The sequence below is a fragment of the Heloderma suspectum genome, chromosome 4 (assembly GCF_057233095.1).
Source record: "Heloderma suspectum isolate Gila_16-S chromosome 4, 16-S_ref, whole genome shotgun sequence".
In the NCBI taxonomy this organism is placed as follows: domain Eukaryota; kingdom Metazoa; phylum Chordata; class Lepidosauria; order Squamata; family Helodermatidae; genus Heloderma; species Heloderma suspectum.
The window spans coordinates 82,021,770-82,041,266 of record NC_139461.1 but is presented as its reverse complement, the minus strand read 5'-3'; the positions used below and the strand labels follow the sequence as shown (position 1 = coordinate 82,041,266).

Here is a 19,497-nt window from a genome sequence, read left to right as displayed (position 1 = left end):
CATGCCCCGACTGGAGGAGTCCTTCTCAGAGGAGGAGCTAGAGGCCCCAGAAGCCCAGGTTACCCCACACCAGGGACTGCCGCCAGACCCACAGGAGCCTGAACCCTAAGGGGATGTGGTTGCAGGGCCAACCCTGTCAGGAAAAAGGGACACTGCTTCTGAGGCAGAGGCTGAGCCACCGCCTGATCCCCTGGGACCTTGGTGACCTCAAGCGACAGGCTGGTAGAGCTCCTGTGTGAAGGAGTGCTCGCCTCCAGAAAAGGTCTCGTCAGGAGGAATGGACTCCTCAGGACCATCCAACCTCTGCCGTGTAGCTTGCCTCCCGAATTGTGCCCTGTGATTGATGCTCTGTTTACTGACCGTTTGGACAGCTTAACAATCCTGCTTCTGGACTGTGTAATGCACCTGACTGATTTACTGTGTTTGACCTCTTGCTTGTTACCTTGACTATGCCTGCTGCTGATCCTCATTGATCCTGATCCTGAGTGACTGACTGTGTTCTGACCTCTGCCTGGATTTTGACCACTCCCGCCTTGGCCTAAACCTCCTTGGACTGAAACCTGTGTGCTTGACCATTTGCTTGCCACCTTGACTATTCTCTTGCAGCGCTCCCTGTACCTTCTTGCAAATAGCCAAGACTCGATCTAGAGCAAGACATAAGGTGAAAGTTACAAGCGATGCTCTGGCAGAGGACATTATGCCTTTCCTCCTGTACCCTTTCCCAGATATAAATCCCCCCCCCGCCCACCCCCAATTGCTCTTGGAAACACTGTTGAGTACACAACAAGAATTAGACTTGCGGGGAGATCCAGGGGAAATATCACTGTGACCTGACCCATAATTAATTAAATCAGTGGAGCAAATGTGCAGGATTATGTAAAGGAATTATTCCAAAGCTTTCACAAAATTGGGTCAACATGAAAACTTGATAAGATCTAGAGTCAATTATGTTTGAAAACTAATGTAATTACCATTTAAATTCTCAGTGCTGGCATTCTGGCAAATCTATATGGGAAAATAAAGTACTGTTTATATTGTACTATTCTATATTCTCACCTATTTATGTCTAGAATGTATCTGCCTGTGGACATCTATGTCGCCTAAGCTTTTTTATTTTGTGTTGTTCAGTTTCCGTAGGTTCACACGGTCAAATAGTGTTACAACAGCAGTTCAAGCAGATATGGATTTTCATGAGAACTTTGAAATGTCCATGGACCCTCAAGAAGACCATTCATATCCTGGGCAAATGTTAAGACAGTATTCTCGAGATGCCAGCACTTCCACTGTAAGCATACAGGGCTCAGGAAACCATTATCATGCATGTGCCGTGGATGACGACTTTGATACAGAGTTTGATCCTTCAATTTTACCTCCACCGGATCCCTGGATTGATTCTATAACGGAAGATCCAATTGAAGCTGTTCAAAGGTCAGTGTGTCAAAGAGATGGACACTGGTTCTTGAAGCTTCTTCAAGCAGAGAGAGAGCGTATGGAAGGTTGGTGCCACCAAATGGAGAGAGAAGAACGAGAAAACAACCTGCCTGAAGACAGTAAGTAATTCTAATACTGCTATGTATATAAAGAGACCTTTATTTTATCCTCTCTTTTTTCACCAAAGCCTAAGGATTAGAAAGCCCAAACACCAGTGATTCCCAAATATGCCTTTGGCCACTGAAACTGCCACTGAAAATTATTGCAAATCATCTTACGTGTATCCTCTGATTTCACATCTGTGACTAAGCATACAAATAATCTGAGGAATCATCTAGGCAGAGGGTGCTGGAGCATTTCCAAGGCTTGCATGCTTCATGACTGGACTGCATTTTATTTTGTTTTATTTTATCTTATTTATTAACATTCTATAGCAATGCGTAGCAGAGCCTCTGGGGCAGTTTACAAACAGAAGATAAAATGCAAATAAAACATACTATATTAAAAATAATTAAGAGTGCAATCCTAAGGGATTGATGCTCTATGGATGGAGGGCTCTGACACTGGAGCCCTCCATCTATCCTAAGCCTGGGCAGGCATGGCAGAAGGAACAATGGAGGTGTGTTTTCCTCCCATTTCTTCTTTTTGACATTTTTAGCTAGATTGGCCTCTTGGCCTATCTAGCTGATCTACCTCTTGGTGGGCGGGGAGGAGAATGGAGAGGTTTGTGAATACAGCGGACCCATGACCTCTCCTTCCCCCTCCCTGCTCACTGTCCCGTCTCCATTTCTCCCTCCTGACTCTCTTCTGCAGTCGCTGTTGTGACCTCAGAAGAGAGGCCACCGCAGAGCTTTGTGTGATGGCTGCAAAGGGTGGGTTTGGGGGAATCCACACTCAGATTTTCCTTCCCAAAGTTGCAGTTGTGTCTATGGCTTTCGGAAGGGAAATCTGCACTGTCCTATGGTCCCTGGGATGCCCTCCAAGGGACCATAGGATTGCTTTCTGAAATACATTTAAAAGCCTGGAAAAATAAAAGTATCTTTGCCTAGCACATGGAGTGGGGGTGGAATTTCAGGGGGGAAATACTGGGAAGTGCTTACACAAAAATAAAGAAAAATGCCAGCATCAGCAACACTGATGCAATTAGTAGAACATATAATTTCGCCCAAGCCTGTCCTTCAGTAGACATTGACCATATATATTCAAACTATTCGTCAGAAGCTAAAAGACCCATTTTGTTTTAAAAGAAAACCATTTTTAAACAGCCAAATCAGGTGTCGCACACCTAGGGATGTCAGAGAATTCCGCTATGGATCTCGGGGAGGCCGAACGCCAGTGCATTCGGCCCCCCAAAATTGGTGGTGGAACGGTCTGCCCCCCCGCCCCCCTCGGGACGGGACTTACCTTGGGCGGATCTTCCTGGCGGCGGTTCGGCGGTGGTTCGGCGGCCAGTCTTCCGACCAGCTGCCGCCACCGCCATTTCCAGTTAAAAAAAAACAAAAAACAAAAAAAATGATAGACTATGTAAAGATTTACGTAGCCTATCACGGCTGACTGCAGGGACGCAAATGGCGGCTGCTATGGCCGCCGCCATTTTCATCCCTGCTAGCCAGCGGCCGGATGTCTGGCCGCTGTCGGAGCCGGCCGGCGGCTCCGCAGAATCCCTGCGGAGCGGAGCCGGCCGGCCAGGATTTGGGGGGGGAGGGACGGAGCGCCTCCCCCCCCCGGCCAGAATTTGGGGGGGAGGGACAGAGCACCTCCCCCCCGGCCAGAATTTCAGGGGGAGGGACAGAGCACCTCCCCACCACCATGAATGTCACCCTTCGAAAAGGTAAGTGACTTTCGTACATCCCTAAGTACACCCAAAATGCATACAGTAAGGAGAGGTGCAGGAGCTTAATGAACTTTCAGAGCTTCTAGCCATCATCCTTTAATATGTTTGATTGTGAACATGCAAACAGCATTTCAACTCAGAGCCAAAATGAACATAATTTTAGAGATCCATGATCAGATTTCCTGACACTTCTTAAACATTTATTTATTTATTTATTTATTTATTATTTCAGTTCTATACCGCCCAATAGCCCGCTCTCTCTGGGTGGTTCACAAAAATTAAAAGCTTAAAAACTTAAAAGCAGCTGTGGCAGGGGAATTGAATTAGGGCAGTGGTTATGGGGGAGAGGAGTTTGCTCCCCCCCCCATGCCATTTCTCTGATTAAAATTTTGTCCCTCTCCCCGAATCCCAAAGCTGCTATTAGCCTGCAGGGGAAAACAGATACCTGCATTTGTGCCTGTCTTGACCCCAACTGGGCTAACAGCATCTTCAGCCATGTGGGGAGAGATTTCAGTTAATAAAATAGTGAGGAGGTGCTGGGGGGGAGATTTAATAGTGCTGCTTGTCTGATCCAATTTGGGCACTCGGCAACTCCTTTTAAGTTTTTATTTTTAAAGTCAGGAGATTTGGTCACAAATCTTCTGGCCATGACTGTTTTGGCCTCCCAGAAGATGAAATTGCTCAGAAGATTTTGTTGAGTATTCCATCCCCAGAACACACATTGCCCAAATTTATAAACTCCAACAGCAAGTACTGTAAGCTTTAAATATAGACCTTTCCAAAAGGCATTGTTTTTGTGTGAAGAATGTGGTGTTGCCATTTCCTTGCAGGGGTTCTTCTAGATTACCTTCTTACTACTACCACATTCCCTCCTCAGAAATTACATTTTCTTTGCATTCACTCAACAATATTAGGTTGCTTGGGAAAAGTGATGTGGAAAAGTTGTGGAAAAGTTCTCCACAACTTAACTGTTGTTGTTTGGACCATGGTTGCACTTGTGCTACAACACTTCTTGGAATGGAACTTGTGACAGCCTAAGGCTCTCTTCTGCTTACCTGTGCCCTTCTAAAAGTTAAAAATACTCTACCATTTCAGTTACACTGATTGTCTTTATCTCCCCACCCAAACAGCTAGTAGTTAGAATATCAGACTAGGACTGGGGGAGACCCAGGTTCAAATCCCCACTCAGCCAGGAAGTTTACTGAGTGACCTTGGACCCCAGTAACCATCTCTCTGTTTAGCCTACCTCAAAGGGCAATTGTGAGGATAAAATAAGTGCGGTGGAGAACCATGAGCCATTCTGAGCTCCACAGAGGAAGGGCAGGATTTCTGAAAACGTCATAAATAACTTGCTTCCTGGATACAAATAAGAACATATATTAAGAATTGGGGAATGGGTCACGTGACTACAACCATTCCAACTGCATATCTGCATAATAATCATGATCATTACTGGTTCCTTCTAACATATAATCCGAAATTCTTGTGCTGGTGCTCCCTGCGGGCACAACAGTTTCCTATCTAAGTTCACCAAGTAGAAGTACATGATAAAGCCCCACATAGACAGATGAAATGCCTGTTTTAAGCTCCAGCATCATAGACATTTAATATATCGATTACACTGAGGTTGTAGAGAAGGGTGTTAGGTGACCCACAAATTAATCTTGGGGCTTTGGAAGGAATTTATTAGTTAGATAGTAAAACTGATGAGAATTCTGCAGCAAGTAAAGTTTCCAGTTCCACAACATCCTGGCAGCTGAGAGAGCGGCTGCTTCCCCAGAACTTGGAGTAACATGATACTGACTTTTCTCAGACAATGCTCCCTTGTATAGAACAGCTGTCTAGAAGAGATGGTTCAGGGCTGCCTGACAGAGGCTTGTATGTTATATAGACACGTTTGGTATTACCTAGCTGAGGATTCAACTGTCAAATGGGACTGAATGTTTCGAGTTAGGAATGCAATTTGTTGCCACACATAAAAACAAGCTAGAATGTCAGTGGCTCCAGGCTGAGTTAATAACATCAGGAGATTTTTCTTTAGCTAATTATGCACAAGTTTTATTATAGTAAAATTTGCTAGTTCCCTCTAAACTTGCTTATCTGTAATAGGAGTTAAATTAAAGCCAGATCTCTCCGTCCCAATAGTTGAGCACAAGTCAGCACTGAGTATGATCAGCATAAAAGCTGCTGAATCTGTACAGGGACACACATCTACCTTGGACTTCTTTGTATATGGTCAGATTTTAGAAGTGGTGGGTCCAATCCCAATGAGAATTCACAGTGACTAGGGCTACACACATAGCCCTTTTGAAAGCTGAAACCCTGCTAATCAGCTGTTTATCAGAGAAGGGGGAGCATTGTGGGGCGCGGGGAGTGAGAGCTGAAGCTAGCATCCTAACCAGCTGATTGGCAGGATTTCAGCTTTAAGTGATACACACAGCCCCAGCTGCTGGATGGAAAAGGAGAATTCTTCACTCAGTGCCTGTTTATTAGTGCATTTCCCCATCCAACATGGAAGCCTGCTTCTATGCGTGAGCATCTCCTAGCTGGGGAGATGTTTTATAAACATGTACTTTCCCAGTCCTCCACTTAAATAGCATGCATTTCAGCTAAATTATGCATGCCTACCTTATTTCTAAACACATGTGTTTCACTTGGTTGCTGTCCAGGTGCCCTCTAGCTAAAATAGTCCTGATTTATTTATTTATTTATTTATTTATTTTATCACGTGCTTATTCAAGCATAGAAGTAATGCTGCTGTACTGTCCACTTAGGGATGGTGCTATATATTCCGTGGTTTATGAGTAGCTATGTGCAATATATTTAGATTATCTAATATATTAACTGTCCTCCCCTCCCATTGCCATTTAACTTTTTAAGGAGTTTTATAACATCATATACTTATGACACAAGTGCACACACTACAGGCAAAAACAATACATAGTCTTGAGGCGCCTTAAAACTATCAAATTTATTATGGCATAAGCTTTTGTGGGCCAGAGCCCATGCATGGAATGTCATCCTGAGTTGGCATATATACACATTGGCATATGACAGCCTTCCCCAACCTATCACCCTTCAGATGTTTTGGATTTCAACTCCCAATGGCCCCAGCCAGCATGGCCAATCTTTAAGGATTTGGGGAGTTGTAGTACAAAACATCTGGAGGGCAGCGGGTTGGGGAAGGCTGGTATGGGGAGAAGGGGTGGAGAGAAAAGAAATGCAAGAAAAGCAGTGATAATTACATTAAAGCCTAGATGTATGTAGAATAATAACAGTGACAATTCACAAAATAGTGTTGAAAAATATTCTGGCAATAAGTTAATTAATATCCATAGTCCATTAATATCCAAAACACATCATCTTAATTCAAACCACAGCTTATAGAACTGAATTTTTTGTTATGTGTAATTCAACAGTTTCATGCTAGATTCTCCCTCTGAAGTTCCTTTGTTCAAGAATAGCCTCCTCAAGGTCACCACCAGAGTATCCTGGGAGGCTGAAATGTCCCTGCACAGGTTTTCGAATATTGCACATTCTGATGTCAGATTGGTGTCCATTTACTCTTTTGCATAGAGACTGACTTACTTGTCCAGTCTAGAATGTGGAAGGGCTTTGCTGGCAGATGATAGCATATATTACATTGGAAAATGTGAAGCTGAGTGAACCCTTGATGTTGTAGCTGATATTATTAGGTCGTGTGTGTGTGTGTGTGTGTGTGTGTGTTATGTAGCCTGTTGGAGATGGTGAACAGCTGTTTCAGTTAGGGGGCTGTCTGTGAGCTATGACAGGCCTACCACCCAAGGGCTGTGAGAGGGAATTATTATTATCCAGGATGGGTTGTAGTTCATTGTTTCTTTGGAGTGGTTTAAGATGGGAGTTATATGTGACAAGAGGTAGTGTTCTATCACTTTCTCTTCTAGATCTGTCATGTAGTAGATTATTCCTGAGTATCAGTCTCGTACTGTTGATCTCCTTTTTTACTTCAATGGATGGGTAGTATTGTAGTCTCAAAAATATGTGGTGTAAGTCTGTAAGTTGTGAGTCTCAGCCTGGCAAGTCAAAACAGATGCAGTTGTATTGCAGGGCTTGGCTGTAGACAATGGATTTTGTGGTGGGTAGTATTGTATTGTGGTGTTTTCTGGGTGGTGTTTTCTGGGTGGAGGGTGCAAGACAGAAGCGTGTAGCAGTCAGTACGTTTCTGATAGAAGGTGGCACTTATATGTCTGTTATGTAGTGCACAGAACTGTCCAGAAAATGCACCTGCTATGTGGTTGTCTGAACACTGATGGTGAGGTGAAAGTTGTTGACATCTTGGTAGAATCTCTCTTGTAAACAGGTCCAGATGCTACAGATGTCATCAGCATATCTCAAGTCAAGGAAAGGCCTTTGGGTATGGGAGCTGAGAAAGCTTTATGATTAGTCAGCTATGAAAATGTTGGCATACTATGGAGCCCTGTGAGTAACCTTAGCAGTGCCATTGATCTGAAGATATATGTTCTTCCCAAAGGTGAAACAATTGTGGCTAAATATAAAGTGGCAGAATTTGGTGGCTTGATGTACTGTAGCACCATCAGAAGTAATGTTCTTGATAATTTGTTGTCTTTCTTTGTGAGGCATGTTGGTGTAGAGCCTCAACGTCCATGGTAGCTGGGATGGCTTTCTCTGGGAAATTGTCAATGGATGGTACTTTCCTCAGGAAGTTTGAATGTTACTAATGATGTCTCTTGTGTTTCCATGATAGCCCTCCCTTTGCTATTCTTATTGGCATCTCAGTGCCCACCTAGAGAATTGTCTTTGTCAGGGATAAAAACCACACTTTATACACTTTTTTGCTATATCTGTGACAACGCGCAGCTCATCTTGACATTCTTCACAGACTTTCAAAGCCCTCCCTAACCTAAGCAAAACATTGGCTGCTTCTTTGAACGACTCATCTTTGGAAAGTAACAAAGAGGAGGAAGGAAAATATTTCTAACAATATTTTCATAGTGAAAACAGTCCCTTTCAGCTTAAATCTGGCAGTGCACAGTGACAGAAACTGCAAGCCAAGCTGACTAACATATTTCTAGCTCTTTGTGGTCTTCTTTAAATTTAAGCTCTAACTTGTTCTACAACAGATTACGTATTTAATTTTTATTTATTTAAAACATTTTTACCCCACTCTTCAGCCAAAAAAAGGTTTCCACAGTGGCTTACAAAGATAAGATACCCCCAGCATCTGTAGAAGCATAGCATTCCCTCTGTAAACATGCCTCTGCAGTCAACTGCACCAGTGGAGGCTGGTGGCTCCGATGTCAGTGGGATGGTGAAGCCACTCCAGGCTTCACACCTTGAATAGCTCCTTTAGAGTTTTGACTGAAACCCAGAGCAGATTCACTGCTCCACTGACATTGGAGCCACCAGCCTCCACTGTTCCTGTGTAGAGAACAGCTTCAGCATTCATCTCACAATCAGATGGGACGTTGTCTCAAACGAGTCACTAAACAGTTGGAGGACTGAGGCATTTTCTCTTCATCTATCTCCTCCCCACCCCCTCACCCCAATAGTTTAGGAATATTATTCTAATCTGGTTTATTCAGCTATTGTTCAATGAAGTATGACAAACACTGTACCACTGAACAATGTAATTTTAAGTTACTTGTTTTACCAGTACAAGCTCCCAAGCAATTTTGGTTGTATACAAAATTATTTCCTGAGACAACGTTTGAAGACTGCCTCCATCCTATTCCCCATTCCCCTGCTTTTCAGTCCTTGAGATGCCTTGTGAAGTGTCTGATGGCCCAGGTCCAGCTGAGGCAGCTGTTCTAAAGTAGATGCAGTGGGAAGAGTTTTCATAACAATGGCAACCATATGAAAGCTCTCGGAATAACTCCTCCCCACTATTGAAGGTTCCTTTCAGCTGAGTGGTTTGCACATTAGGATGAATAAAGGACTAGACACACCAAGGGGTACATTTGCAGCAGAGTGCGTAGGGAATTAGACACGCAGCCCTTGTGAACAATAATGGCAGTTGTGCGTAGAATTCCCTGTGCAGCACAGTGGATATATTCCAGCACAGTGGATATATTTTCCAGTTCACAGTTGTTTCCTCTCAGTGTTGATGCCTGGAGCCAGGGAGCAAACTGAAAAGGTCGGTCTCTACTTGTTATGTGCATGAAGTTCCATCCTGCATGTTCCTCAGGAAGGGCAGTAAGACTTCCCTGTTCATGAGTCACACATTTACACTGCAATCCTATATGTGTCTACTTAGAAGTAAGTCCCATTGAATTTCCATAGGAGTGCTGCATCAGCATTTAATGTTTACTCAAATTGTCCTGCAGGAGCTTATTTTTGCTATATTGGACTAAAAATGAACTTTAAATTCTGAATTTATTATTTTATATATCACCTTGCTTTAAAACATATATGTGCAGCCTACTTTCATTCTGTGGTCTTTTTTAATATAATGAGAGAGAGTAGTAGAATTTTCCGTATTTCCGTACCCAATTCCAGTGTTATATTTCATCTTACAAAGACTTGAGATTAAGTTTGTGGCATAGGGCAGGGGTGGGCAGAAGCTAGATCTCCAGGTGTTTTGGACTTCAAACCCCAGAAGCCCTTGCCAGCATGGCCAATGGTCAGGCATGATGGCAGTTGAAGTCCAAAACATCTGGACATCTACGTTCTGCCCACCCCTGGTGTAGGGCTCACCTCTTTGGGTAAAATAAGCCCAAAACGTTTTGCCATCCTAAACATCTGCAGCAGCTGTAATCCAAGGGTTGTACCCCAAGAGCTCTTGCAATATCACAGAATATCCTGGAGCCCATCTATCAAATTATGTTCCACAGCTGACAATACAAGTGTGCAGTTCTGCAGTTGCTTCCTAACACCTGCAGTTAAGAGCTCATTTCTCTCACTGCACTCTGCATTCACTTCCCTAGGGAATCCCAAAAAAATACTGCCCCAAGTATTCATTTGGAATGTTTGCGCAGGTATATCAGCCCTGAATATGGATACTTTTGTGATTCCGCTCAAATCTTATTTCTCACTTTAACTTTTTAGGGATATTTTAGGACTAGAGCACAAAACATTTTCTAGTCAGGAGCATCACTTCACACATCTGAATGGCCATGAGAACATAATATAGTAATACAGTAGTCATAGCGTGACGCGCATTGGCTTTGAGCCTGATTGCCTTTTATGAACAGAACCGAGTTCATGTTCATGAAACTGCTTTCCAGACTGCCCGCCCGCCGTGCCTCCCAAAAATCTGCTCCTGGGGGTTGAGGGTCCTTTGGGAATGGTGTAGGATATAGTCAGGGACCTGTACATGGAATAGAGTTGGCAGGAATCACCTGCTCCCTTACAAGGATGGAGGACCAAGTTAGGATCCAAGCCATTGTGTCTACTACCTGTTCAGAAGTCTTGGTTTCATAGCCTGGTTTCTCCTAGGCTTCAGAGACCCCTTTGGCTTGGCATTGTACAAACAGACTTCTTTACAGAAGTCCATGTGTTTGGATAATATCAAGTCAAAAAGATCTCTGAAGCCTATGGGAATCCAGGCAATATGAAAAAAGTGCCATTAATACTAGTGCAAATCAACATGGAGCAGAGATCATAATTATCATAGTAGTTCTTGTGGATTCAGTCTTTCACATCCTTCAGACTAGATGACACTTATTTGGTCTCCATGGCTTTGTAACAATAGAGGGGTTCACAGGATTTGCTTACATGGCTGCATTATGGTTTGTTGTCTATTTGGTCAGTCACTTCCAACTCTTCGTGGCTTCATGGACCAGCCCACGCCAGAGCTTCCTGTCAGCCATCGCCACCCCCAGCTCCCCCAAGCTCGAGTTCATCACCTCCAGAATATCATCCAGCCATCTTGCCCATGGTTGGCCCCTATTCCTTTTGCCCTCCACTTTCCCTAGCATAAGCATCTTCTCCAGGGTATCCTGTCTTCTCATTATGTGGCCAAAGTACTTCAGTTTTGCCTTTAATATACTTCCCTCAAGTGAGCAGTCTGGCTTGATTTCCTGGAGTATGGACTGGTTTGATCTTCTTGCAGTCCAAGGCACTCTCAGAATTTTCCTACAGCACCACAGTTCAAAAGCATCTATCTTCCTTCGCTCAGCCTTCCTTATGGTCCAGCTCTCGCAGCCATAGGTTACTACGGGGAATACCATTGCTTAGTGTCAGTCTTTTCTTATGTTTTGCTTTTTTTCCCCCAAGTTCTAGGTAAAATTCGAACTGCAGTTGGCAGTGCCCAGCTTCTCATGGCTCAGAAATTTTACCAGTTCAGAGAACTGTGTGAAGAAAATCTGGTATGTAACATTATGGACACAATTCGATAATTGTATTCAGACATTAACTGTGTGTGTGTGTGTGTGTGTGTGTGTGCGTGCGCGCACGCACGAGCACATGCTTTCCTAAGGGTTGTATATGTGATTTGATTACACTGAATGGCTTGATTTTTCACAGATACTTAAAAAATTGTTGAGATACTTTAAAACTATGATTTTGATTCATAAAAGAAAGATTTCCCCCTGGTACTTCTCATCTAAATAGCAACAACATATTTAGTTCGTTCACTTGTACAGCATACTGCAGTCATTCTTGTCTCTGCAGCCATGAAGCCTATAAGTATACTTTGGCAATGAAAGCCAGGCAATACATTTTTTCCCCCTAAACTATGCTGGTATGCAACAACCTGATCCTAAAAGTTTTTATAAGTGTATTTTTTATTTTGTAATTGTGAAGTTTTTATTGTATTTTAATGTATTGTTTTATTGTTTTATTTTAATCAATTTTGATTGTGCCTGTGAGTCACCGTGAGTGCCATTTTTTGATAGAAAGTCAAGGTACAAATCAAATAAATAAACTAATTAAAATCACCTTTTAGCCTTTCTCACAGCATTTCTGTGCAACTGTGAATAAACCTAACATTTTTTCATTAAGGATGTATCTGAAAGGTAAATTCACATATGATGTACTGTTTAGGTCACAGATGCATTGCAGCAGTACTGAAAAAAAGGTAGGTTGTAACAGGAGTTGGATTTGGGGCACCCGTTATCGAAGTGTGATAGATGACCAACCAGTTTGGCCTTGCACACTAGTGAAAATAATATTATTTTTTATACAATCCCATTTGGCCAGAACACAGAAAGCAGAGCCCAGAGCAGGACTAGCAGACACTAACCATAGCAATTTCCTTCCCCATATGTCACCTCATAACCAGGTTCCATGGTTCTCCAAATGTTCTCTCCATTGCTGCTAAAACATTCATTCTGAAGCAGGGCTTTCCATCTCACATTTTAGCCAATTTACAGCACAGTCCTATGCATTTTTACTCAAAAGTCCCACAGAGTTCCCACTATGTTTGTATAGGATTGCATGATTAGTATGGTTTATAACCAAAAATACAACAGAATGCTAGAACATTGGCAAATGGAGACACACCCAGAACCTAGAAGTGAGACAGAGTATACAATACCCCCAAAGATTCTGCAGCCCACTCCTTCCCTAGGCTGCTGTCCTAGCTGCAGGTGACTTGGCTGGTTCGTGCAATCACTGCAGCCCACCATGGCTTATTTAGGGTTGTCTGTTGTAGGGTTATTTGAGGGTTGTTCAACCCTCAGATAACCTGTGCACCCAGATTCTGATGACATGACAAACCATGGCAAACCCCCACTGGGGGTTGAATATTCAAAATGGCCAGTTGCCACTGGCATGCACTGCAACCCACCATGCCTTAAATAAGCCACGGCGGGCTGTGGTGATCATGCGAACCCGGTCACTGTGTGCAGCTGTCTTGGGGAAGAGCAAGTTGTTGCATACTTCTAAGTAAGGCATAGGAGAGAAAAGAGAAAACTTCAGCTGACTGTAGCACGGGGGGGGGGGGAGAGAAAGTAGATTGGGATGTACTGGTAGATCCCAGGTGATAAGCAGTAGATCTGCAAAGGTTTCTGATTCCCTACCTGTTTAACAATAGCAACAACAAAAAGTCTTTAGGTTGCTGAAACAAAGAAAGCTTAAGGAGGGGAAAACCAGGAGTGGATTTTTGCATGAAAGGACTGAGCTCAATTCTGGAACTGAAAACAAAACCCCAGCTTGCACATGTGGTTGGAAGCAGACTGCTCCTTAATTTTAAATGTATGATTGCCTGGCTACTATTTTTCCCATGGCTTTGATTGGTGGACTTCGGGGCTCTGGTAAAAATTGAAGTAGACCTTGCAAGCCTAAGGTTTTCCTGCCCCTGTTGTAGCATATGCAGAGAACAGCAGCACCTGACACAAAGCGCCATGGCAGGGAAATGCTATACTGGCCTTCACTGCAACAGCTCTGTGACCTATTTTCTGTTCAGGAGTCAGGCAGGATTGCACCGTTTGCAGCCATACAGCAGAAAAATATGTCCCAGTTCAAATATAATGGCCTAAGCCCTCTTTAGCCATTGAAGCTGAGCCTCATGCTCATCTCCCTCCCTTACCCCTCATGAGCTCCGATTCCTTACCTCTCTTCCTGATATGGACAAACAGTTATTTGCCATTATGTCAAAATTGAGCAAACTATTGCTTGTGCAAATCCAGTTTGGATGTCGATAGCAAAAGTAATTGCAGAATTGGGCCTAAGAGTATTCTCTCTGGGTTTGGTACTCAAGAGACAGTGCTTTTAGTCACTCCAAGTTTTGTGGCACAAATACTCTTGTTTTAAATAGATCCCTGCTCAGTCTGAAATGGCCTGTAAACAAAACTCATTAAACGTATGAAGTTGCCCTGTACTGAGTCAACTCAATGGTCTGACTGACAGCCATTCTCCAGGGTCTCAAGCAGGTGTCTTTCTAAGTCCTGCTACCTGGAATCAGTGGAGGCTGGTAGCTCCAATGTAATTGGGTGGTGAATCTGATCCAGGTTTCAGTCAGAACCACTCTAAAGGAGCTATCCAAGGTACGATGCTGACATCAGAGTCACCAGCCTCCACTGCCCAGAATACCCTTTGAGTGGAGATGCCAGGGACTGAATCTGGGATGTTCTGCATGTAAAGCACCTGCTCTACCACTGAGCTGCAGCCCCTCCCCAAAATCACTGGGGGAAACTCCCTATCTACTTCCCCCCCCCTTTACGTTAGTGTTGTAGATCTTTTCCCTCCTGATGCCTTCAAGATGTGTATAGATTTGTAGGTGGTTGATTCATTTGTAATCTGTTTTACTCTCTACATACCCATAGATTAAACATTTTTCCATTCTTTCTGATGAAGAGTTCTTTATTATATAGCTATTACCAATAATGAATGTCACATTCCTGGCCCACAGGCTGTTTCTAGTGACCGCAATTGCTTATATTTCTTGGAACTGTTCTGTGGTGACTTCTTAAGACTCATGAGTAAGACTAGTTTTAGAATACTGTGTACAGTTCTGGTGATGGCTCCTAAAAAAATATATTGTAGAGCTGGAAAAAGTGCAGAAAAGGGCAACTAAAATGATCAAAGAGCTGGAGCATCTCCCCTTATGAGAGAAGGTTACAACAGCTAAGATTGTATAGCTTGGAAAAAAGGAGGGTAAGGGGAGACATGATCAAGGTCTACAGAATTATGCATGGTGTGGAGAATGTGGATAGGGAGATATTTTTCTCCCTCTCTCAAAACAGTAGAACCCAGGGTCATCCCATGAAACCGGTTGGGGGAAGATTCAGGACAGAAAAAAGGAAGTACTTCTTCACACAGTGCATATTTGTGGTATGGAATTTACAATGGAATTTACTACCACAAAACGTAGTGATGGCCACCAATTTGGATGGCTTTAAAAGGGGGTTAGGCAATTCCCAGAGGAGAAGACTACCAATGGCTACTACTCCTATATGCTACCTCCAGTATCAGAGGCAGTATGATAGGGAACATGGGTGGGAGGGTGCTGTTGCACTCATGTCTGGCTTGTGGGTTTCCCATGGACAGCTGGCTGGCCACTGTGTGAACAGAACGCTGGACTAGATGGACCCTTGGTCTGATCCAGCATGCCTCTTCTTATGTTCTTACTAGACCAACCAGATTCTGGTGAATTCCAATGAAGTCGTTCCATTGACAGAACTGCTTCTGTTAGTGTAACGGGGGGGGCAATTTACCTCTCACACCTGCATCCTCAAAATCTGCTCCAGAAGTTTGGTGACCCTCCTAACAAATTTGACAGAAGGCACGTAGGGCCTCAAGGAGGAAGAGAGTTCTTCTTCATGGTCTCTATGCACCACACATATGGGCTCTGTGCCTGCATAGAGCCTTGATTCAGGAAGCTTCTATAGTTGAGGAATTTTGGCGGGAACCCTCCTACACCATCCTAGCACACATGTCCCTAGCAGGTTCCTGCATTTTCCCTCAGTTCTCTTTCATCTGCCATTACATGTGCCTTGTAGGGAGCTTCTCTTGTTGTTTGCGGTTTTAAAAAGTGTCCCTTTCACAAAAAAGTTGAATTTTTTCCCCTTCTTTTCTTCTATCAAGTATTTCTATCTGTCTCCTTGTTATTTTAATTTATTTTGTTTCATGACTTTCACGATCGCCTCCACGGGCATATGGCCCTTAGGGCCCCATTTCGAAAATGTACCCGCTGCGGGGCAAAACTGCCGCCCTCAGATGGGCACTCTCTCTCCCTGTTCTGCCTTGGTGAAGGGCATGTCATTGAGGTTTGTCCTCACTGTAATGCCTTCTTGAAGCATGCGAGAGAAAAACAGGTCATATTGGCGAAAAGACGCACTTTGGAAAAGGCGCTGGAATTTGTAGAGGAGCCAAAAGATATGGCAAACCCACCAGTCTTGCCCTCACACAACCCACCTGCTGCACAGGAGCCTGCTCCAGTGTTGGGGTCGTCATCCTCTCAGCATCATACTCTTCCAAGTACACAAGATCTCCCCACTCTGACCCGATCTTTGGTGCTTACACTGGCGAAAAGACTAACAAAAAAGGTGAAAGTCTCTAAGCCTTTGGTCTTGCCACTGCCCCGAGGGTCTTCACTAAGTGCATGGCAGTGGTCTGTTCCTACCTGTGACTGCAAAGCATAGAGGTCTATCCATACATAGACAATTGGCTGTTGGTGGCATCAACAAAAAATCAACTTCTTCAGTCAATAGAGGTAACCTGCAATCTCCTTCTGGAGCTTGGACTCTATATCAATGCTCAGAAATCACATCTTGTACTGACACAGTGGATCAAATTTATAGGGGCATTATTAAACTCCCAACTGGATTGTGCTTTCTTACCTGACACCAGGGTAAAGACATTGACTTCCCTGTCATTAGAACTGCAAATGAGCAGATCTTCCATGGCACTCAAAGTCCAACACCTGCTGGGTTTCATGGCTGCAATGACAGTTAGCGTTCGCTTCACTCAGTTGCGTATGAGACAACTCATACTGGCTCATATGCAACCTCGATACCAATTGGGATGCCTGTCAACCTGGTCTCTGTCTGCCTCCAGACATCAGAGAGTCTCTCCAATAGTCAGTAGGGTCAGTAGTGGTCAGTAGGGAGCAATCCATCCAGGGTTGTGACTACAGATGCATCTCTCTCAGGGTGGGACGCTCCCTGTCTGGGCCTCATGGTCCATGGACGATAGGTGGCCAATGAAGCCACACAGCGAATCAACCTTCTGGAGTTAAGAGTAGTGGACAAAGCACTTTGTGCATTCAAACTTAACCTGGTGGGCAGACTGGTCCAGGTTACTTCGGACAACACAACTGTTGTCACATATTTGAACAAGCAGGGAGGTAGCAGACCTCTCCTGTTGTTCATCCTTATGCTCCAGATCTTTAACTGGTGCAGAGCCCATTGAATCGGACTTGTGGTGATACATGTGTTGGCAGTGTCCTGGTCGATCAGCTCAGCTGCACCATGCTGACCTCCCATGAGCAGGAGTTGGACAGAATGGTTCTGAGCAGCCTCTTCCAGCTTTGAGGATGCCAGAAATCAACCTTTTTGTCATAAGAGAGAATGCAGTTCGTACAACATTCTGCAGCAGAACAGGCCAAAGCCCAGGAACAATAGACAACGCCTTCGTATTTCAGTGGACAGGGGTGCTGTTCTACCTGTTCCCCCCTTTTCCACTGATAACCAGGGTCCTGGCAAAGGTCAAGACAGGCAGCACAGAGTGCATCATCATGACACCGTGGTGGCCACACCAGTCTTGGTTCTCCGCACTACTCAAGATGGCAAAGGGTCAGTACCGACGGCTCCTGTTGCACCTGCCTCTCCTCATGAGAATGACTCAATCTGATACCCAGACCTGACAACTCCCCGCATGACAGTGTGGAAGATCAAGTGACAGACACTACTTCAGCTCTAACAGTGATCCAGAGGATTCTCGATACACCCCATAAGCCATCTATGCAGCATTCTTCATCAAGGAAATGGACTGCTTTTTCTGCTTTTGCTCATGAGCAGGGTTTTCACCCACACCAGTGCTCTTTGCACCAAATTCTCCAGTTTCTCCTGTCCCTTTTTGAGAAAGGACTCAAACTTTCATATCTCAGAAAGTTTGCCTTGCTGCTGTATCTGTGTTTCACCCTCCTGTTGAGGGATTTTCTGTGTTCTCACATCCAACAGCAAAAAGATTTCTGAAAGGGATAAAAAATTTATTGCCACCAGTCGGCTGTATGGTACCAAGCTGGAGCCTTCCTGTGGTGCTTAAGTCACTTTCATCAAAGCCTTTTGAGCCACTGGCAACTACAGACCTCCTCTTGTGGAAGGTGGCATTTCTGGCAGCCATTACATCTGCAAGCTGTGCCAGTGAGTTCTGTGTGCTCAGAGTAGACCAGCCTTATCTCACCTTTCACTGAGATAAAGTGGAGCTCAGACCTGACCCTGCTTTTTTTTTTTTTTTTACCTGAAGTTGTGTCTGAGTTTCATTTAAATGCCTGCTTTCTTTGCTTCTTCTTCTACACCTTTGGAGTCAACCCTGCATACGCTTGATGTTCATCATGCCCTGGCCTTTTATAAGTTGAGGACTGACCAGTTTTGACTATCTCCCCACCTCTTTGTCTGCTATGGTGGCAAGCACAAGGCCCACTCTTTCTTGACTCAGCTGTTTGCGTCTTGGATCATTAAGACTGTTGAGCTGTCGTATGAGTTCACTGGGCTGTCTGGCTCAGTCCGAGCTCACTCTGCTCGTGTAGTAGCGACATCGGTTGCATTTGACGGGGGGGTGCCATCCCTGAACTGTGCTTTGCTGCAACCTGCTTAACACCGTCCACCTTTGTAAAACCTTACAGACTAGATGTTTGGGATAGAGCTGACTGCACTTTTGGCCATGCTGTCCTCTGCTCTGTATTGTAGTAGGACACCAACCCACCTACATTGTAAATTAGGTTGCTCCTCGGCCATATGCATGGTGCATAGAGACCACAAAGAAGATAGACAGGTTGCCACCTGTAACTGTAGTTCTTCAAGTGGTCATCTATGCATTCACAAGACTCACCTGCTGTCCCCTCTTTGATTTATTTATTTTTATTTATTTATTTATTTATTTATTTCTATACCGCCCAATAGCCGAAGCTCTCTGGGCGGTTCACAAAAATAAAACCAAACAACACACAATAAAACAATTTAAAATATATAGAACATTAAAACCACAATATAACAATACAACAACAATAAAACCTAGCAGCAGTGCAGGAGTTTAAAATACAGATTTAAAACAACAAAGATAAAAATTTATTGATGTCATATTCAAGTTCGATGTTGAGTACCAAAGGTATTCCTTGTGTAAATTTCTCTCGGTTATGAGGTCGCAATGTTGGTCTCAAGGAACTGAGGGAATAAGTGGGAACCTGCTAGGGACATGCACACTAGGACAGTGGGGGAGTTCCTGCCAAAATTCCCCAGCTATAGAAGCTTCCTGAATCAAGGCTCCACACAGGTGCAGAGACCATGTGTGAGATTGCACAGATCCATGTGAAGAACTACAGGTACAGGTAGTAGCCTGTCTTTCTATCATACGAGAAGGCTTCCACCCTCTGCTCTAGGGCTTCATTTCAATAACTGCCATCATACCACCCTTTTCTTTACACTCAGGCAGTTGTGGATCAACACAGTCTGAATTGTGCTGATAAGGATCTATATATACATTTAATTTTCAATCTAGGGCACTGCCTAGACAAAGATAAACACTTCTAAGTCTATTCTTTTTCATTGGAGAAAGCATATATTTTTATTCTCTAGCTGTAATTTCTGACACTTAAAAGTGCTTAACTTTGGCTGTATCAGGCCTAGGGGTGG

The 19,497-nt window shown here is 43.9% G+C and overlaps 1 protein-coding gene across 1 annotated transcript in view; it reads left to right on the top strand.

Annotated features, from left to right (window-relative positions):
• Positions 1-19,497, top strand: part of DLGAP1 (DLG associated protein 1) — a 430,241-nt gene that overhangs the window by 402,064 nt on the left and 8,680 nt on the right. Inside the window, exons 10-11 of the mRNA XM_084849805.1 lie at positions 1,129-1,550; positions 11,480-11,571. Coding sequence (XP_084705931.1) covers positions 1,129-1,550; positions 11,480-11,571 — 514 coding nt within the window. The remainder of the gene's footprint in view (positions 1-1,128; positions 1,551-11,479; positions 11,572-19,497) is intronic.